At 46.2% G+C, this 22,487-nt stretch overlaps 1 protein-coding gene across 1 annotated transcript; it reads right to left on the reverse strand.

Moving 5' to 3' along the window:
* Positions 1 to 511: 511 nt before the first annotated feature.
* Positions 512 to 10,909, reverse strand: APOF (apolipoprotein F). Its single transcript, XM_078689098.1, has 2 exons — positions 10,779 to 10,909; positions 512 to 2,161 (listed from the first exon to the last, which is right to left on the reverse strand). Exon 2 carries the CDS (start codon positions 2,123 to 2,125, stop codon positions 938 to 940), a length of 1,188 nt encoding a protein of 395 aa, XP_078545224.1. The 5' UTR covers positions 2,126 to 2,161; positions 10,779 to 10,909; the 3' UTR covers positions 512 to 937.
* Between the last annotated feature and the right edge of the window lie 11,578 nt (positions 10,910 to 22,487).

Genomic DNA, 22,487 nt, shown 5'->3' on the forward strand with positions numbered 1-22,487 from the left:
AACATATATTGTGGTGCTCAGTTATGAAGACACAATGGGGGAAATTGAATTGAAGCCGTCAAGATGTTTCGACAAATTGTGGTCCTTTGACTTAGGCCTTCATCGGGACATTTCATTCAAGTAACAGGGATTCACAGCTCAGTTTAGACCTCCACTCTAAGATTCTAGTTAATCGTATGTGTGATCATTCCTGAGCAGCAACCATAGCTACTGTAGAGATGCAGTTTCCATCACTAACAATTCTAGAAGAAACGGAGCTCTATAAAGAAAAGAAGAAAAAAAAAAGAAGTCCAAATACTAACTATGTCCAAAGAACTCCCTAAAGATGAAGCAGAACAAAGACTTTACCAGAACTGCTTCTTGACGAGGGGATTTTTAACACGAATTCAGCGCATGGGCACATTTCAATAACAAATACAGAATGCTTATGGGTGAATTCTACTTTTGAAAGAGACTGAATATTCCTCTCCAGCACACATTGAAAACAGGAGGACTCCTAAGGACTTGGGTGCATTTTTGTAGTGTCACTTTATTGCCAATAACATATGCTTAGCGGAAAGCACAAAGGACTCAAGTTGTCCAGACCAATGTACTTAAGGGTTGTTGCGGCAGGTAAAAACAAATTTAGACTTTATACTCATAACAAACCTAGTTCTTTCTGCAGAGACTAAAACAGCACATCCACCCTATTGTAATGGCAATAGTGTAGAATGGAACTATACAAAAGGAAATAGAAGTATTAAAAAACTCAGTAACAAACGGTATGGCCTGAAGATGTGCAAGTTTGATATGACAGTAAGAATCAAACAGACTTTACTTATTTTGGGATCATACACCTTTAATGATACGGTCCTCTAACTTTGGATGTCCACGCCAGAATAGTTATGAACAGATAATGGGCACACTGATTAATCTTTAGCCCAGCAGGATTTGTTTCTCACTGATCGCTTAAGTTTGTTCGCTTAATGTAATCCATGACCGCCTGCACACCAGCTTTTACTCCTGGCTTCAAGCTGGCAGCCACTCCAAACCCTACAAAGCCTGTGGCGCCTCCAGTCATTGCTACCACTGCATCATAGCCCAGGTCAAGGACAGCCTCCCATGCCCGCTCCGTGGCAAGTTCAGTGCAATTCTGGGCTGCGTAGTACATTGAGGTGCCCAAGTTGTAGTAGGTGCTAGCCAGGGGCATCCATTGAAGTACACCATGGACTTCTTGCTCCCGCTGATCGTAACAATGCACAGGTGGGGAGCGTCGTCGCAGTGAGTGGCGGGCACCTTGGCAGAGGTGCAACCAGGAATTGGCACCAGGATGTGGCACAAAGTAGCTGCCCTCTCTCCTGAGGACTTTAAAGTCATTGGTAGCATTGGCGGCTACTCCGGCGCATAACTCTCTTAGCCTGCGGCACATACTGGCTGCCTCCTCCCAGGAATCATGGTGGCTGCTGGCTAAGCCGACCAGTAGCAAACCACTTACCTTAGTGAGTTTGACACAACGATGGGACAAAGGTTGCTGTTCAGATCCCCGAAATGGGGCCGCTATCTGGTCCATATTAAAGAGCAAAGCAGCAATGTTTCCTGCATCTGCCTGATTCTCAGTGAATGGAGCACCAAGTGAACGATGGACCAAGGGTGTGCCTACAGGCTTTGAATCAGAAACTGCATAATTAATTATTTCAAGGAAAATATGATTGACCTCACCAACACCAAGATTTTCATAAAGCTGCATTATATGCAGTTCTGCCTCTCTGCGACACCCCAGTCCTGTCAGGGCAAGGGCAAGAGCAATATCCACAAGGTCTCTAGAGAGCTCAAGATGCTCCGACCTGCCCACAACCAATGACAGCTCTTGGCAGGACAGGCCTCTCGTGGCCTGAGAGAGCCTCAAGGTAGGAAAGCTTCTATAAATGGAGTCCAGCAGAGTCTTGGCCAACCTCTCACGTTCATTGGCTTGACCATAAGGAGCAACTCTGTCAGAGGCAGGCGGTCCATCACCAACATCGAGGGCATCTCTCCCAGATACTGGCCATTTATCATTAACTCCCGTGGCATTGGGGAGCAGCAGGTGACCACTCGAGTGCTCCCCCAGCAGACTTACACACAGACAGATGAGAAGCTTCCAACCCATAGCGAAGGGATCTTCGGCAGGCTCCCAGCAGGTACCCTGTGGACAGATAACAATGTCAACTGGTCCCATGTCATCTTAGTGTCATTTATGCATCACCTTTTTTTGGGGTAACCTTAAACATGCTTGGAGTAAGAGGTCTATAGGCAGAAAACCAAGGAGGCAATAACTCACAGCATGCACAGTGCAGTTGATTGAAAAGTCAAGATTAGGTGATAGAGCAAGCTACTTACCTATAGTAATGCGCTGACTTGTGGACACTCTATCTAACCACAGATTCCTCACCTTTAGAGTATCCCCAGGCGCCAGACTGGATCTGGAGGTTTTCATAGCAGGGATCTCACGCGCAGCTAAGTGGCTCCGCGTTCATTTTCTTCTAACCTGGAAGTGATGGAGCAGAGCTGCATTTAAGCGCCACTCCTGCATGCCGACGTCAGTTTCTTGCTGGACTCTTTATGCGCCCTCTGACGCAGAGCATAAAATAATGGGCGGTACCAATGTAAAGAGATCTTTTAAGATTAGATAATCAGACCATTCTACAAAATAGGGAGGTGAGAGGGCAGTGATGAATCTGTGATTAGAAAGAGTAAACATCAGAAACAACATTAATGAAGGTATGTATTTGTTCTTCTGGTATATATAACCACAGATTTCTCACCTTTAGAACAGATACCAAAGCAAAACCTTCCAAGATGGACGCTTTGTAGAGTAGACTCAGACCAGAAAGTCCTGCAGGACCTAACAGGAAAAATGCACTTCCCGTTCGAGCTGGATATCAAGGCTGTGGTGCTTTGTGAACGTGTGCACTGAGGCCCATGTCACGAGATCTGAGAGATTCCAAGGACAAACACTTTGCATGCCAATGCAGTGGTAGCAGCCTTGGAACTGATAGCATGAGCCTTCAGTCCTTCTGGAAGCTGCTTATTGGTCAATGCACAACAGATCGTAATGCAGAGGGCTATCTACCTTGACAGAGTCCAGTTCTGTTGTCACTCACATTTTCACCGAAAAACCCATAAGAAGCTGTTCATCCACCTGATCATCTTTGGTGTGAGCAATGCAAAAGCTTAGAGCTTTTTGGGGGGTCTAGTTGATGAAGTCTCTCTTCCTCTTTAAAGCAAAGAACATTGGGACGGTGATGGATTGACCAATGTTAAAAGGAGTCACCTTTCAGCAAAAAGGCTGCCCTGGCACTCAACACCAGTTTGTCGGGGGAAAAAGGTGATAGAGGGCCACTGCTCTGAGGTAGCCTAGAGTTCACGCATGCAACGAGTTTGATTAGGAAGACAGTTTTAGGAGTCAGAAGACGCAACTAGCATCTATGCATTGGCTCGACGGGGAGCACCCTAGGAATGTTCAGACCAAATTAATATACCTCTGAGGAATCACAAACTGTTTGGGAGGGAACAAGTATGGTTGGTCCGGACAAACGCAAAAAGGTTGAACAGGCTGACAAATAGCCTTTAATAGTGCAGACTGCAGGACCAACCTTATACAAAAACAATAAAACATCCAACAGTTTTGCAGGGGATCTGTGTTGCGGACTCCACACTAGGCCACAAATTTGTCGCAGTGCTCAGCAGAAATGGAATTTGTAGAGGGGCCCTTTGTCTCGAGGATGCCATCCTCAGGTGGTAGATTAAATGCAATCAACTACTGCTGCTCAATACCCACAAATGGAGGTGTAGATTGCTCAGGTTCAGTGCAGAACTCTGTCCTGCTCCAGTGACAGATGATCCCCCTGAAGTGGAAGCCAGATCGGAGGACGGATGCTCATGCTCGAAAGTACCGGGTACCACACTCTCCTGGCCCTGTTCAGAGCCACTAAGATGATTTAGGCTCAGTTGTTCCTGATCTGCTTCAGAACTCTGGAGCAGGAGAGGCAGAAAGGAGTACAATAGTCCTATGCTCCTCTCTAACCGGAATGCGTCTCCTAGAAAGAGCGTTCTTGGGAACTTCAACATGCAAACGTTTTGACACTGATTGTTCGATAGTGATTAAAAGATCCAAGCAGTGTTCTCCCCACTGTCAGACGACTCCTCCTGCCACTCGGAGGTGCAACGGCCATTCATAATCTTCCAGGCATCACTAGCTGAGCTCACCCACCCTAGTGTTTCAAGATCCCATCAGATGGTGCCTGATTAGGGATATGCCCAGATGCTCCAGCCAACTCCAAAGGCATAGTGCCTTCTGGGACTAGACCCCACTCCACTGTGGGTTTCTGAGACCCTGCAGCCGCCTTTAATTGGTGGATGCAGGGAAAACCTTTAAAGCCAGGTGGACGGCCCTCAGTTCCATCAGATTTACGTGGAGTCAGGTTTGACCAGAGTGCTCTGATCTCCACCTCTTCCAGATGACATCCCCAGCCCAGAAGTGACACATTTGTCATCACAACTCTGGCTGGGGAAGGGAGAGGGATCTGATGCTGGTCAGGCTGTCAAGTACCCACCACTGCAGATTGTGTGCAGTCTCCTCCGAAACTTGGATGGACTCTGGCAGGGTTCCCTGGTCGATGGCCCAAATCCTACTACAGAACTCGCCTAAGCATTTGTGGAAGTGGACAAGCAAACGCATGAAGATAAGAAGCCTCAGAGCAACTCTAACCAAGATCCAGATCCAGGACCAAGGCTGAAACATTGGGATGATAGCCCAAGTGAACTCATTGTGACAGAGGAAAGGTCCTGAACTGCAGTGTCCAGGACAGTTCCAATAAAAGGAAGACACTGCAAAAAAGTGTAATTTCAGTGCGTTGATAAAGAACCCCAGCGATTTCAGTAGGTATTGTGTGGAGGTGGTCCCTGACTGACTGTGGTGAGCCCACCTTCAACAGTCTGTAATTTAGGTACGGAAAAACTGGAATCCCCAACCTTTTAAGATTAGTGGTGATCACCACTTTTATAAAAAACTGGAGAGGCACCGACAAGGTTAAAGGGGAGCAAAGCAAACTGAAAAAGCTCCTGTTGGACTGAAGGACAGGCCACATCAAAGCATGTGTCCTGCAGGTGAAAGGCTACCATCCAATCACTCAAATCCATGCCAGACAGACCCTGGGCCTGCGTCACCCTTTTAAATTTGTCCTTCTGCAGAAAGGTATTCAGAAGGTGAAGATCTAAAATAGAATGGAGTTCCCTATCCTACCTCGGCACAGGAATATACCACAAGTAACATCCACTCCCTATTTCGGAGACTGACAACCTTTTGATGGCACTTTTGGACAGTAGAGTCCATACCTCTTGCAGAAAGATAGATCAATGCTCTTCTGACAGCTGCTCTGATGTGGTCGGAAGCTGTGGTTAGTCTGGAAAGCAACAGAAGGGCATAGAACAATCAGAACTACCTATTTGTTGAGCTGTTTTCTAAGGTTGGTTTCTGACGATTTTGTTACAGTGGGGCAATATTGCCACCCCGTTAACAAAAACGGCCCCTCCAGGGGCTCAAAACTGGCCCTCACACTAGCGGCCCACCGAGGAAATGCCCGGTGCCCGCTACGGCCAGTCCGGCCCTGTATAACATGAACCACTGTGGAGCCCAAGGCGGGTTCCAGGGGCTCAGATGGCACCAAGGATGGATCCCCAGGTGGCAACCAAAAGGTGCACCAAAGAGAGTCAGAGGAGTGACAAAAATAAGCAGGATGGACTTCTTAGATGCCTCGACCTGTTGCAGTATCAATGAAAGCCAAGGAAACTCAGGCTAAATTGGTTCCAATTGTGGGATCACTCCTCAGTCGGAGATCAGGAGCAAGATTGAGTGGCGTCTTGATGCTCTTGCAACTTCTCTGTAGCTATTGGCGGGATAAGGTAGAGTCTTGCTTTCTGCTTTGATTTGTACTTCAACTTACAAGATGACTTTGACCATGAAGAGGACTTGTTGTGGTATTGGCACAAGGAACAGATGTGTGCCCTCGGTTTATAGCAGGACTTGCGTGGTTTATTTTTAATTTGGTGACGTGCAGCTGCTCTACAGAGTCCCACGTCGCCTTCTGGAGCATGAGGGCACATTCCTTAACATGGTTTGGAGTCGTGCCCAAAGCTCAAACATCAGAGGCACTTCTCGCGCATGTCTATCACCAACATCTGCTTACAGCAGTCACAACATACTTTCAACCTTGTTGTTTAGGTGGGGACACTGTTCTGTTGCACATTGCAATTCAGTTAAAAAAAAACGTGTCAAACAGACAAAAATAGGAGCGGAGCTCCGGGTACACATTCGAAGGCGTGTTAAGAAAGCAGGGTGGCACTTATATGCGGCTCCACTCTGTCCTGGGGTGTCAACTTCAGACAATCTCGCTGGTGTAGCTTGTGAAAATACATTTTATGAGACACAGGGTGAGAGGGGGGCTTATAAGCGGTGCACATTGCTAGGAGTTTATAAAGCAATATTTTTCAAAATAACCAACATTATTTAAAGACTTCAAAACAGATGAGAGAGCGACTGTGTGTGCTTTTGTCTGTTTCTGTACAACTCCCAGTTGAAATCCGACAGACACTTCACCATATCCAACTGAAAGCACTTTTTACTACAGAATGTAGTTTTTCTGGTGGGGGCGATGGAACACCACACACTTCCCTGAAGCTATACCCGATGTTAAATATGCTGCATCTGCGGTTAAAGGTCCCCTACATAACATGTGGCACCGTCAGAGTTATGGCTTAATATACCCCTGGTGACACATAATATATTGCAATATTAGAGCTGCTCCGGCCAACTCATTGTGGAGTTTTAAACTGGGGGTGCTGTGCGTGTGCTAATGGTCTGCAGAGTCTCGAAATGGAAAGTTTGATCTCAGGAAAAATGATTTTACTCTGATCGCTAAGCAAGGAACTGAAAGAACAAACTTAATCCTCCCTCAGTGGCAGACTGGTCGCTCGAACTTAAAAATACAGAATACATTTGGTTTACTCCGTTCCCTAGTACATATGCAGCAAAAAGAGTTTGCTCCCCATTTTTACCAGAGTACAAAATGTTTAAGTCAAACGGCCCTGGCTTTGTTTTGGAGCAAAGCCTGTTTGCTGCTTCTCGCTTTACAAAAGCAGAAGCAATAATGCACAATTGATTTGCTTTATTTCTATGTTGCAAAACTTCAGTTTTTTCACATATTAGAGCCCCTGCGTCTATGCCGGAAATACTGCTTCGAGGGGCCCTGGCGGTGCGCGGTCGGAAGAGAGCAGGAGAAGGGACCATGAAGGACTGTCTCCGTGCACTCGGCAGCTGCGCATAGCATAAGACTGACTCCCCCTGATCTGCTGGCACCAGTCGAAGGTCTCTACGCTCGTTAATCCACACCAGATAACAATGCCCGGGGCTGCGCGAGGAAGGCGGCAGTCCTCTTCTCAAGAACAGGTCTGCATTCCAACCACAACCCTTCAGCACACACACGCCCCGGTCAATTCTGCTTCTGCATTGCCCAACCCGTGTACCTGAAATGCATGTTTTGCATAACATGTATAAACGTCAATATGTTATATATAGCTTCACAGAAGCCTTTATTGTGAATACCCAGATTGGAATCTGTTAATTCGCTTGAGTGACGTCACAACAGCGTGAAACCGAAGGGATTATCCACTGCTGTGACGTCACACGGGGAGCTCGCTCCTCATTTGTTTATCCGGGTCACCCGGCTCTATAGAGACCCGGGCGTGGCAGGTGAATGGCAGACGAATGTCTCTGCAAAGAGCCGTGGGGGTAGGGTGACCAACTGGCATGGGTGCAAATTCAGGACAGTGAGTATAAAAATTCAGGGCAAAGGGTCAAAATTCAGGACAAAATTCAGGACAGGAGTTCAAAATTCAGGACAAAATGTACGTTTTACAGACACATCAGAGGAGGTTGCGCAATAGCATACAAGTAAGTAAATAGACAACCACTAAAGTACAAGCGAAAATAAGTTTATATTAGGTTGAGACAATTGTGCACTTCATGGTTTGTCAGTAAGCGCGCAGCTTTAAGCAAATGTGCAGGTCTTTTTGCAGTAACAATACCGCCCCCACCTTTCCAGCTCCCAGAGAAAAAGCCTGATGCCCTGTCCGGCCAGTATGGCCTTGCTACCACCCTCCAATAGCACCCCTCATCTTCACATAGAACCTCTCTCATGTGTTTTTAATGTCTTCTATAGTGCTACTCATCCCAAGTATGTGGGGCAGGGTGTTGGAGTTCATTACAACACACACATATTATATAGAGACAATCACTCATATAAATGTGAAAGTCAATGTATAGGAAATGTTGCTTAAGATAATGGGGCTTACAATATGTAATCATACTTTCAGCCATCATTCAGTCTTTCACCATTTATTCTGTCCTTCCATCGGTGTGCCCATCCATGTCCATATTCAACCATTTACAAACCTATCCATCACGCATCTTTCAATCCATCATTTCACTCATCCATCCCTCAATCCACCCTTTTACTTTTCCATTATCCATCCATCCACCCTTTCACCCTATCCATCTGTACACTCATCCATCCACTCTTCCACCCATCCATCCATCCGCTCATCCATCCAGCCATTTACCTATCCAGCCATCCTTTCACATACTCATTCATCCATCCAGTCACTCATCCTTCCACCCGTTCAGTCATCCATTTACCCATCCCCCTTTCTCTTTCAATTCCCCTTTCACTTAGCCATCCATCCTTCCATCCACCCACCCATCCATCTACTTATCCACTCATGAATCCATCCATTGAAACTAACATTTATCCATCCTTTCACTCATCCATCCATCCATTCTCTCACCCATCCACCCTTTCACTCCTTCACTCATCTATCCATCCTTTTGCCCATCTACCTGCCCTTTCACTCACTCATCCAGCCTTACATCCACCCTTTCGCTCATCCGTCCATCCATTCACCCTTTCACTTATCAATTCATCAATTCACCCTTTCACTTATCAATTCATCAATCCATCCATCATTTCACTCATCTATCCCACCCATACACTTGCCCATCATCCACCCTTTCACTCATCCATTCATCATCCATCATTTCACTCATCTATCCAGCCATCCATCCACCTATTCCTTCACTTACTTACTCACCTTTTCACATTAATTATGAGACCCATCAAGAACTCCACCCTTGCTGTAGTTCCTAAAGCAAGGGGTGGGGTGGGGCAGGGTTCACTATGCCCCTGCACATAGGCAGTCTGAAAAAGTGGAAGGCATGAGTCATGCATGATGCACAGTGCCTGGACGTGGGGCGACTGTGACATGGTGTTGTTTCCAGAGCTTTAAGTGGGATGAAAAAACAAGGGAGGTCTCTCCAAAAGGGTGATAGATGTAATAAAATGCGTGGCTTAAAACACATAAGCTAAAAATCTGTGCTTAATATAATGTGCCGCCCGACTGGTATTTTTGTTACTTCTGTCATTGCATCCAGATAATACAACAAGTAACGTTACACTTAGAACAAGTAACGTTACACCTACAACAAGCCAGAACTTTTGGCTTTGCCAATGGTTGTTAGTTGCATAAAATAAAAAAAAAGCAGCAACCATGGCTGCTGTACTATAACTACAATCCTTTCCTTTGAACTTCTTTCAGCTTTCACTGCCTTCCTTTGGTTAACTGGATTCTCACCTAGCAGCAGCACTTCCATGTGACAGAATGCCCTGCCCTGGACTGTGGCTGGATGAGGCCACCACATGCTGTGCCAGCCCAGACTGACCCATTGTCATTCAGTATGGGGCAATCAGCCCCACGCAGAATGATAATGGGCAGGGTGGGGCTGCTCTTGTGCTCAGAGGAGTGCGAGGCGGCCCCATCAGGGAGCTGAGGCCTTTTGCAGGGGAACAGCTCTGTTCCCTGAAATGCCCAAAATTACGGACAAAAGGCGTCCGTAAAAGGGATCCTCACGGACAACGGACGTGAGGTCCAATTTACGGACTGTCTGTGAAATTTCCGGACGGTTGGTCACCCTACGTGGGGGAGGGGGGCATACTTGTTGCCTCGCTCACAGATTCGAGGACCCCACACCGATGGCACACTTCATAGTTCCTTCCCATACTTTTTATGCACGTCAACTCTGCATAACTGCGCTGCAAGGACAAAACCATCCGTGCTGACAGGCTGCCCCCTCTCACTGCTGCTGTGAGCGCGCTTCCGACTCCAGCAGAGGCACGGAAAAGGGATGGGCCTGGGATGAGGCAGGGTGTGGTGAAGGGTGGTCAGGGAAGGAGGCAACAGGCCTGGTATTTTTATTTAATATGTTTGAAAATCAGAAAAAAAGGTTGATTTGAGCAGTCACCTCGGGGACCGGGTTCTCAGTAGCATCATAGACACCTCGAGTTTCGCTCTCCTTGTCTTTTTGATGACATTCAGAAACCCCGCAGTGAAAAACCTCCCTGTTATTCACCGGTTACAATAACCACTTGTGCCAATCTGCGCATTAATACCATGGCACCCATTACCAAGCAATGTGTGGCCGGAGGTGGTTTCAGACGGCTGCCTCGCATTGAATGCACCATGGTACATAAACAACCCCTAGCCCATACCCTACTCTTAGCTCGCGGCACTCAGCACCGACCTTGGAGAGAGTGAACATTCCGGCAACTCCGGGGCACAGCAGTGGAATTATTTTCGCAACATCACAAAGGGTGCTAGTAGAAAACCGACTTTTCAATCAAAATCCCTTGCTCTAGCCCTGCACAACTTACCTTGCAGTCTGAGGAACAGATAAGTTAAGTCGGGTCTTTGGAGGTGTTAAGTGAATCTTCTACCCGCACGAGCTGCTATTAGGTCTGGCAGACCGCTAAGTGAGTTAGCAAAAAGATGACCTTTGATCATGGGCAGTCTCTCCTGTTTAAAAGGCTGCTGATAAGAATGGTCCCCTTTAAAACTCCTCTGGACACTCTACTGAAAGGGCCAAAAATCCCACCCAGCTAACAGACATTCCATAGGGGTCAACGTCCCAGTGGTCTACTGCTGCGTCCTTCTGGAGGCAGTGCAGAGGCCAGCAAACAGGCCAGAGTCCACTTGGGGGGAGTGTACAATGGTTATGCTCCGGCCCAACCAGTGTTGCAATCCAAATCCTTCCTGCTCAAAGTGGAAATGTGCCAGACACAATTTCAGTGGCTGTGAAAGAGGCCAACCCGCAGAGGAACCCTCTCAGGCAAGTTGAGATGAAGTCTGGTCTGGCTACTGCACTGAAAATGTGGCGATGGAGGTTCACAAAAGCTGCCCCCCCCTCGCGCCCCTTTTGCCCCACCTCGCTCCCCTTTTGCCCCTCAAAAACAACCGCAGCAACCCTAGGCACCTGTGCATTTATGTACTGCACTTTTTAGGGCCACCTCAGGAACCAGAGGTGTTGAATCCTTGAGGTAACAAGCGCTGCCAGAGTCAATAATTCTGGCTTGCATTCCGAGTCCTGATTAAAACAGCCATCTACACTGAAACATGCAACACATGACTGCTGAAAAGGCTGCATCTAGGAGATAAACAATGTAATGAGTGATGATGCACTTGGGATGTAGCACCGCCCCTCTTGCATTACAAAGCAAGCGCTTCGCGGGAGGTGGAATGATACACCAAGCATCCAATAGCCTCAGGTGAGAGGGATACACTCCTCTGGGAGGAAAGGAGTCAAGGCTCACTGTGTGTATTTTAAAGAATTGGGAACAGGTTCATCAGACAGCAACCCACTCATGCCAGACCCAAAAAGCATTGGTATAGCCAATAGGTCTCGCCTTTGGGACCTTATAAGTGTTTAGTTATCCAGCACAATATCCTTGGTGCAACAACATCCACTGTTGCACGGCTAAACATTTATAAGGCAAAAAAAAAAAGGGGAGCGAAGAGGTACTGCCCAACACGAGCAGTAGAGGTGGATTCGTCCTCCTTTAGTCTATAGGTACGAAACAAAAAGATCCAACCTCATATAGATGCAAAAGCCATGTCCTCCCAGATTAGATGCGTTTCCTACAATGGTGGTAAAAACACAGTTTGTTTAAATGCCCCTCACACACCAAAAGGGCCCTTGGTGTCATGCTTCATCATAGGGTCTTCCCGCCCTCTCTACGGGACGGGGCACGCTGCGACCTACGGCTACGCGGGAGCACTGTAATTGTAAGACGACTATGTGTCGTGTGGGGGTTTGAGTGGAAGGGTCAGGCGTGAATGGAAAAGTGAGGTTAAAAAAGACCTAGCTCGTTGGTCCAAAAAACTTTAGTATACCTTTGAGCTGGTAATATTAAAATATGGGGCAGGAGGTATGTTGCCTCAATGAGCCGTGCCTCCTATGTTTGTCAACATGTTTCGAAGCCCTCCCTGGCTGCTTCTTCAGGACCAAAAGGATCCCTTCTACACTCACTTTCTAATGTGGTGTGTGGTTTGCTAAACGTATCTACGATATGTGTAAGTACAAATAATGACTATGTGATGCGCATGAGAAATTCACCATGCACATTATACAACACCTAAATAGGTATCTGACATAGTTATTTGATCGTGAATGAAAAAATGCCCCATGAGCCTTATATGGGTGGGAGGGCTGCCTGTAGCTGCAATTACTCCTGGGACATTGCCCCGCCGTGTCCGGCCTCCCCGCAGCTCTGCTGAGAGGAGTACATGGCTTTTGCATCTATCTGAGGTTGGATCTTTTTGCTTTGAACCTAAACACTTATAAGGTCCCAAAGGAGAGACCTATCGACCATGCCAATGCTTGGTCTTTATACTTCAGTTCAACACCTTAAGTGGGACGGGTATTCCCAGACGTGGGTCCCTTCCACACTGCAACACTGCAGCCAAGTTCTACCCAAATGATAAGCAGACCCTCCAGGATTTCGTGATTTCGCGGTTTGCTGCGAAATCGGCACTTTTGTAGAAATCACGCAGCATTTTTACAAAAGCCGCTATATCCTGGGGGGTCTGGTTTGAAAAGAAGTGATGCTTAGACCTAAATCCTTTTTTTGCAATTCTTCTCTTTTCATAGTAACTGCACATTTGGGTCATTTAGTACTCTAAAATAGTTTTCATGAGAACGTGCACTCCATGTTCGCATATTTTTCTTTCCTTCACCTATATTCCTCGGCAATATGTTTGCCTTTGCTTCCATGCCGCTACTTTCTGTGCTTCCTTACAGATATTGTAGAGCTACAAGACAACATTAGTGGCAGGTGCACGCTGCAAAAACAAAAAATAACAATAATGTGGCAATGGCATGGTGTTTCACCTCAGTGTGTCGGTGTCCAAAACATTGCTGATATTTTGACCCCTGAGGCGTGAGCCGGGTGGTTGATATTTTTAACTGCTCTTAAAATCATATTGCGCTTTTTCCCTTTGTGTCCTTTCCCTCCCCCGGCATCAGCGCTTCGCGCTGCAGACCACCGCGGCGCTTTCGAATCACGCACCGATATTAGGGTGTAGGATTCTGCGCCCTTTAAACTTAACCATCAATACACTCTGCTTGGTGTTGGCAGACTACTTGCCTCCCCCCTCAACGACTGGCCGATTGTAGGGCCGTCATCTCCTGGGGACCGAGCTGAGAATTTAGTGGCGGCCATCTTGGAGAGGGCTCTCCTCTTCTGTCGCTCGGGCGCCGCTATAAAAACAGAGGACGCACTCTAATCAGGAGATTGCTGATATTTTGACCCCTGAGGCGTGAGCCGGGTGGTTGATATTTTTAACTGCTCTTAAAATCATATTGCGCTTTTTCCCTTTGTGTCCTTTCCCTCCCCCCGGCATCAGCGCTTCGCGCTGCAGACCTCCGCGACGCTTTCGAATCACGCACCGATATTAGGGTGTAGGATTCTGCGCCCTTTAAACTTAACCATCAATACTCTCTGCTTGGTGTTGGCAGACTACTTGCCTCCCCCCTCAACGACTGGCCGATTGTAGGGCCGTCATCTCCTGGGGACCGAGCTGGGAATTTAGTGGCGGCCATCTTGGAGAGGGCTCTCCTCTTCTGTCGCTCGGGTGCCGCTATAAAAACAAAGGACGCACTCTAATCAGGAGATTGCTGATATTTTGACCCCTGAGGTGTGAGCTGGGTGGTTGATATTTTTCAATCAACAAAGAGAGAGAGAGGGTTCAAGGGCACTCTTAGTCCCCAGTCAGTAAGCAAATAAACAAAGGAAGAGTGTCCGTTGGAGAAGCATTTAAAACTGATTATAGCACGTGAAATATGAGGCCAGATGAAAGTGGTCAGTTAACTAGACCAAATTTTAAGAAAAAATGCTAGATTTTTTCAGGAAACCCTCACTCACCCTAGTGGTGACATGCTTCATCATCGGGTCCACCGGGAGAGATCGAATACCTCCCCGGTGTGCTGCGACGCCAGGAGACTGCGGAGCTGGTTGTGTGAGAGTGGAGAGTGAAAAAAGTTAAGTGTGGTTAAAAATGTCTAAAGTTGTACCAAAAAATCATTTATTAACTGGTCAACTCGACATAATAAAATTAAATTAACTATGTGCAGGGAAAACTAGCCAAATAAAATATACTGGTGTTTCCCTGTTAGGGGAAGGTCAACATGTTTCTGCCCTTTGTATGTGTGAATTTACAGGGCTTTCTTCAGGACCAATGAGCGAGTGTTTACCTTGACAGGTGTGGGCGCGCTAAGGCCCACCCTGCCAAAGGTAGTGAAAGTTAAAATAGCACTATGTGTAAAAATTGGTGCATAAAAAGTACAAACCCGTAGGCTAGGGGAGTTACCTCTGTTGCGAGGAACCTAGAAGTCTGTGAATAGATAATCAGACAGACAAACAAAAAAACACACAAAACATAAAACCATAGAAATCAATCAATATTGATCCTTTATCATGGCCATTATTCCAATATAGTGGCGTGATACGTGCTAGCAAACCTATCAATGGCCGTGGCCGAGATGAATGAATTACAAAGTAATGGTTGTGCCCGAAGCCGAAGTGATGGGCCTCAACTAGCGCAAAGAAGTGTCATCCAGCGCAGTATGTTGCACATTAATGAGGCAACACGTGTGTAAATGGAGACTAACAGTGTTCAGTCCAACCATGTGGAAATCCGGGCGACTGCCCGTGATTAATAGACTACCTGTAGTAAGGCGACGGAGATGAAATCCCCGAAGTGAAAAGCGGAAAAACAGTGCTACAGTGTAAATACCTGCAGCGCTGTTGGCCGTGATCTTGAGTACTAATTATGCACACAAAATAGCGGAGCGTAAAAGTGAAATAATCCTCACTTGTACAAACAGTGAACCACGCCCCATAGATTCAGGGGGGGGGTGGGAGCGACAATGGCACACCCTAGTTAGGGGAGGAAAGATAAAACACAGACAGAGGATTAGGAGACCTGGCAGGATCTCAAACACATAAACTTATCTTAAGGAAGAAGTCCAAAGAACGGATCTTACGCCCGCAACGCTCTGCACCCTCTCGGCACCTAGCTGTCCCCCGCTGGATCTCGTGGATCCTGAGCGAAGGGCGAGCCCGGCGCTAAGAGGGAGGGGGCAGGGCATCTGCCAATCAGAAGCGCTGAGGCCAGGACGAGGCTTGGAATGCAAGCCCCGTAGTCCCGCGAGCAGACCGCTCAGAGCGGGATTCTGTTCAGGAATGGGAGCGAGGCTTGACCAGCAAGCTATTAAGACGTGATTGAAAGAGAGGCCAAGCGAATGATTCTTTCTTTGGTTCGCAGAAGCATTGCAACAATTAATACATAAGGGAAATAAAACTAAAAATAAAATAAAATAACAATAGCCAAGAGAGAAGGCAGTACCCCCTGAATATTGATGCAACGTTAAATTAATATTCAAAAATTGAATGCTCTCGATCTCAGCGCTGGTAAAGCTGAGATATGTACCTTTCAAGATCAACACACTCCAGAGTGGGTGCTCATACATGAGCATGCCATCTAAGAGAACAATAGTGGGCGCCAGCTCTTAAAAAATGCGTGTGTAGCCCAGAATGTAGTTGGGGGTGATAGGAAGAAGCATAGTAGCTGATTCAGGGTGGCACTAATGTTTTAGAACACTGGCCCAAGGTATTTGATCATTCAATCCCAGGATGTGTGCGCCAAGTCTATGTACCCAGCGCTGTTCTCTCTCGAACAGGATGTTATCTCTGTTCCTGGGGTTGCTGACCTGCTCAATAACTGTCCAGGTCATGTCATTGGGAGTGTGATGTGCCTGTAAAAAGTGTTCGCTTAGTTTAGTAGTCACCTTTTTACAGCGAATATTGCTGCGATGTTCGCCAATGCGTATCTTGACTTTGCGTGTTGTCATCCCCACATAGCGTTTAGCACATGGGCAGGTAATCAAATATATAACATTGGCCGAGTTGCAGTTGGTATGAGATTTTTGGATCCATACTTTGCCAGGTTCCAAATTGAGTTGTTTGGTGTGGGTAGTGAGATGACATACACTACAGTCAGTACAGGGAAAATGACCTGTAATGGGAGGTAGGTTCCAAGGTTCTGTGACAGACCTAGTGAGAGTGGATGGTAATGAACATGATAAGGGTCTTGTGTGAACCAGGGCATCTTTCAGGCTCCTGCCCTTTTTAAAGGAAAAAAGCGGTCTTTCCCAATCACTCATGTTGCTAGTGATAATTCTCCAGTTTTTATTGATAGATTTTTTGACATTATCAGAAAGAGTGCTATATGTAGTCACGCATGTGAGTGGCACATCAGTGTTTGTTTTCACATTTTCCTCAAGGAGGGCATCGCGAGGTTGGTTACGAGCCCTGTTTTGGCCTTTGTTAAGGATTCCTTGTGGATAGCCCCTTTGTTTCAATTTTTCAGTCAAATCTTTGGCCTGGGTTTTATAGTCAGCAGTATTGCTACAATTTCTTCTCAAGCGGAGGAATTGCCCATAGGGCAAGTTCTCTCGCAAGGGTCTTGGATGAAAACTGCTGAACTCCAAAAGATTGTTCTTCGCCGTAGGTTTATGATGAGTCACAGTCGTGAGTGATGTTCCCTCTATCCTGATTACTACGTCAAGGAAGACAATTGATTCTTTACTATGATTGTGAGTAAATCTCAAGTAGGGGTCAAGGGTATTGACCCAACTCAGGAACTCAGCAAGACTGTCTTCATTACCCGTCCACAGAAGGAGAATGTCGTCAATATACCTCCTCCATAGTCCTATGGAGGAGGCAAAAGGGTTGGTTGCAGGTAAAATATGCTTTGTTTCGAAATCATACACGTACAACCCCGCTATGCTAGGAGCAAAGGTACTCCCCATTGAGGTCCCTGTGCATTGGAGGTACAGTTGTCCTTGGAACTCAAAATAATTTTCTCTGAGTGCCATCCTAGCACATTGTAAAATGAATGTGGATGAACCTTTATCCACATTCTGCGACCACTACCTGCAACCAATAGTGCAGAACTCGAGTACCTACTTGAAGGACACAAAAAGTCTCCTTAGGCTATTGAATGACATTTCCTTTGCACAAGACTCTGTTACTCTGGTCACCATGGATATAGAGAGTCTTTATACCAGTATCCCCCAGGAAGAAACACTACGGGTAATGGCACAAGCATTAGACTCAATAAACTGGGAGTACACTACGCCAAAGGAATTCATTTTACAATGTGCTAGGATGGCACTCAGAGAAAATTATTTTGAGTTCCAAGGACAACTGTACCTCCAATGCACAGGGACCTCAATGGGGAGTACCTTTGCTCCTAGCATAGCGGGGTTGTACGTGTATGATTTCGAAACAAAGCATATTTTACCTGCAACCAACCCTTTTGCCTCCTCCATAGGACTATGGAGGAGGTATATTGACGACATTCTCCTTCTGTGGACGGGTAATGAAGACAGTCTTGCTGAGTTCCTGAGTTGGGTCAATACCCTTGACCCCTACTTGAGATTTACTCACAATCATAGTAAAGAATCAATTGTCTTCCTTGACGTAGTAATCAGGATAGAGGGAACATCACTCACGACTGTGACTCATCATAAACCTACGGCGAAGAACAATCTTTTGGAGTTCAGCAGTTTTCATCCAAGACCCTTGCGAGAGAACTTGCCCTATGGGCAATTCCTCCGCTTGAGAAGAAATTGTAGCAATACTGCTGACTATAAAACCCAGGCCAAAGATTTGACTGAAAAATTGAAACAAAGGGGCTATCCACAAGGAATCCTTAACAAAGGCCAAAACAGGGCTCGTAACCAACCTCGCGATGCCCTCCTTGAGGAAAATGTGAAAACAAACACTGATGTGCCACTCACATGCGTGACTACATATAGCACTCTTTCTGATGTCAAAAAATCTATCAATAAAAACTGGAGAATTATCACTAGCAACATGAGTGATTGGGAAAGACCGCTTTTTTCCTTTAAAAAGGGCAGGAGCCTGAAAGATGCCCTGGTTCACACAAGACCCTTATCATGTTCATTACCATCCACTCTCACTAGGTCTGTCACAGAACCTTGGAACCTACCTCCCATTACAGGTCATTTTCCCTGTACTGACTGTAGTGTATGTCATCTCACTACCCACACCAAACAACTCAATTTGGAACCTGGCAAAGTATGGATCCAAAAATCTCATACCAACTGCAACTCGGCCAATGTTATATATTTGATTACCTGCCCATGTGCTAAACGCTATGTGGGGATGACAACACGCAAAGTCAAGATACGCATTGGCGAACATCGCAGCAATATTCGCTGTAAAAAGGTGACTACTAAACTAAGCGAACACTTTTTACAGGCACATCACACTCCCAATGACATGACCTGGACAGTTATTGAGCAGGTCAGCAACCCCAGGAACAGAGATAACATCCTGTTCGAGAGAGAACAGCGCTGGGTACATAGACTTGGCACACACATCCTGGGATTGAATGATCAAATACCTTGGGCCAGTGTTCTAAAACATTAGTGCCACCCTGAATCAGCTACTATGCTTCTTCCTATCACCCCCAACTACATTCTGGGCTACACACGCATTTTTTAAGAGCTGGCGCCCACTATTGTTCTCTTAGATGGCATGCTCATGTATGAGCACCCACTCTGGAGTGTGTTGATCTTGAAAGGTACATATCTCAGCTTTACCAGCGCTGAGATCGAGAGCATTCAATTTTTGAATATTAATTTAACGTTGCATCAATATTCAACCGTTTTGTTCACTTTAATTTTTATATATTTTTCTTTATTTTTGTCCCAATTGAGGGGTACTGCCTTCTCTCTTGGCTATTGTTATTTTATTTTATTTTTAGTTTTATTTCCCTTATGTATTAATTGTTGCAATGCTTCTGCGAACCAAAGAAAGAATAATTCGCTTGGCCTCTCTTTCAATCACGTCTTAATAGCTTGCTGGTCAAGCCTCGCTCCCATTCCTGAACAGAATCCCGCTCTGAGCGGTCTGCTCGCGGGACTACGGGGCTTGCATTCCAAGCCTCGTCCTGGCCTCAGCGCTTCTGATTGGCAGATGCCCTGCCCCCTCCCTCTTAGCGCCGGGCTCGCCCTTCGCTCAGGATCCACGAGATCCAGCGGGGGACAGCTAGGTGCCGAGAGGGTGCAGAGCGTTGCGGGCGTAAGATCCGTTCTTTGGACTTCTTCCTTAAGATAAGTTTATGTGTTCGAGATCCTGCCAGGTCTCCTAATCCTCTGTCTGTGTTTTATCTTTCCTCCCCTAACTAGGGTGTGCCATTGTCGCTCCCACCCCCCCCCTGAATCTATGGGGCGTGGTTCACTGTTTGTACAAGTGAGGATTATTTCACTTTTACGCTCCGCTATTTTGTGTGCATAATTAGTACTCAAGATCACGGCCAACAGCGCTGCAGGTATTTACACTGTAGCACTGTTTTTCCGCTTTTCACTTCGGGGATTTCATCTCCGTCGCCTTACTACAGGTAGTCTATTAATCACGGGCAGTCGCCCGGATTTCCACATGGTTGGACTGAACACTGTTAGTCTCCATTTACACACGTGTTGCCTCATTAATGTGCAACATACTGCGCTGGATGACACTTCTTTGCGCTAGTTGAGGCCCATCACTTCGGCTTCGGGCACAACCATTACTTTGTAATTCATTCATCTCGGCCACGGCCATTGATAGGTTTGCTAGCACGTATCACGCCACTATATTGGAATAATGGCCATGATAAAGGATCAATATTGATTGATTTCTATGGTTTTATGTTTTGTGTGTTTTTTTGTTTGTCTGTCTGATTATCTATTCACAGACTTCTAGGTTCCTCGCAACAGAGGTAACTCCCCTAGCCTACGGGTTTGTACTTTTTATGCACCAATTTTTACACATAGTGCTATTTTAACTTTCACTACCTTTGGCAGGGTGGGCCTTAGCGCGCCCACACCTGTCAAGGTAAACACTCGCTCATTGGTCCTGAAGAAAGCCCTGTAAATTCACACATACAAAGGGCAGAAACATGTTGACCTTCCCCTAACAGGGAAACACCAGTATATTTTATTTGGCTAGTTTTCCCTGCACATAGTTAATTTAATTTTATTATGTCGAGTTGACCAGTTAATAAATGATTTTTTGGTACAACTTTAGACATTTTTAACCACACTTAACTTTTTTCACTCTCCACTCTCACACAACCAGCTCCGCAGTCTCCTGGCGTCGCAGCACACCGGGGAGGTATTCGATCTCTCCCGGTGGACCCGATGATGAAGCATGTCACCACTAGGGTGAGTGAGGGTTTCCTGAAAAAATCTAGCATTTTTTCTTAAAATTTGGTCTAGTTAACTGACCACTTTCATCTGGCCTCATATTTCACGTGCTATAATCAGTTTTAAATGCTTCTCCAACGGACACTCTTCCTTTGTTTATTTGCTTACTGACTGGGGACTAAGAGTGCCCTTGAACCCTCTCTCTCTCTTTGTTGATTGATATCTAGCTGCACACAGCAGTGAGAGCCCCCCCTCCTTAAATAGATTTCTTCATAGGTACACTGAATGGTATCTGATGATAGAAACTAAATAGCGATGGCAAATCTGGGACTCACATACTCTACAGAGGAAATAGACGAACTACTGGCAGATCCAAATATATTCGCAGACCCAGCAATATCTCAAGCAGTGTCACACACGGCGGAATGGGAACAATTGACGGAACTCAAACGTGATAGAATAAGGACCATACTTCACGGTACAATACTCAAACAATATCTTGCATCCAACTCAGCCCCGAAAGGGCTTTTGGTCACTAACGCTCCAAGGATATTCCTCAATGATGCAACATTCAGGAGGGATTGGGCCATGATCGCATGGCACTGTACTAGAGATTGGCTAGTGCTGATCATTAAGACAGCACTTCGCCTCTCGGAAACTCTGCAGGTTGAGATCCAACAAACAGAAGCCCAGTTTAAAACTACGATAACTGGCTATAAGAAAAGGTTGGATGAAATCAACAAAGACCTTGCAGAGTACAAGGACAATCTGATGCAGGCAAAACTGACAAAATTCCAAAAGGACCTAAAAAAATTTAAATTCGAAAGTGTTTACCCCTACTCCGATCCTAACTACAGTGTTCCGAAAAAGGACACTAACAAATCGGATTCAGACAGCTACTCTTCAAGTGGGAGCACCACGAGCAACCAAAGTCCTAAACAAAGAGGACGAAGAGGAGGAAGGGGAAGATCCAACTATCCTAATCAACAACCAAGATGGCAGAACTATGGTCATCCAAACAACGACCCCACACCGTTGTTTTACCAGCAACCCCAGTTCCCGATGATGAACTGGAACCCATTTATGCAACCTTTCTTTCCCCAAAACCACCCACCCATGCCTTTTTTAGGGAGAGGCGGACGGGGACGGGGACGGAGCAGAGGCAACACACAAGTGACCTGGGAAGACGAAGATGCAGTGGGGAAACACACCCGCAGTCGAACAGCAACAGCCAGCACGAGTGCAATTTGAGTCTGGTGACAAATCTCTCAAAAAAAGTTCTAACGCCAGAAGAGACGAAGGTCCTGGAAAAAGGTTTAGGTTTTGACCCCACCTCACGTCCGGACAAATTCCGACTCCATTGCGAACTTGCACAATTCTTTAGAAAACTCAAATTAAAAGCGTTTTTTGAGTCAAAAGACCAGTCTGTAACTAATGAACAGGAGTTCGACACCAATTTCAGACTAAAATCTACTTTCATGCCACCTCCGCACACAATACCCGCAGCCATTACTGCTTTTGAACAGGCAGTCACAAAAGACCTAGAAACCACTGAAAATCCTAAACGATTTAATAATTTCACGGCTGCTGAACATAAAGCCCTCGAGAATCTAAAAAATGACAAAGAAATTACCATCAAACCAGCCGACAAGGGCGGCGGGATTGTAATCCTGGATACGTCTGAATATGACAAAGCGTGTATGACACTTCTGAATGACAGAACCAATTACACGATCCTTACCACAGACCCGACCGCAGAAATGAAAGAACGAATAGCTACCTTTGTCCGAGAGGCAGAGATGAATGAGCA

This window comes from Lissotriton helveticus, chromosome 1_1, assembly GCF_964261635.1.
Source record: "Lissotriton helveticus chromosome 1_1, aLisHel1.1, whole genome shotgun sequence".
Taxonomy (NCBI): domain Eukaryota; kingdom Metazoa; phylum Chordata; class Amphibia; order Caudata; family Salamandridae; genus Lissotriton; species Lissotriton helveticus.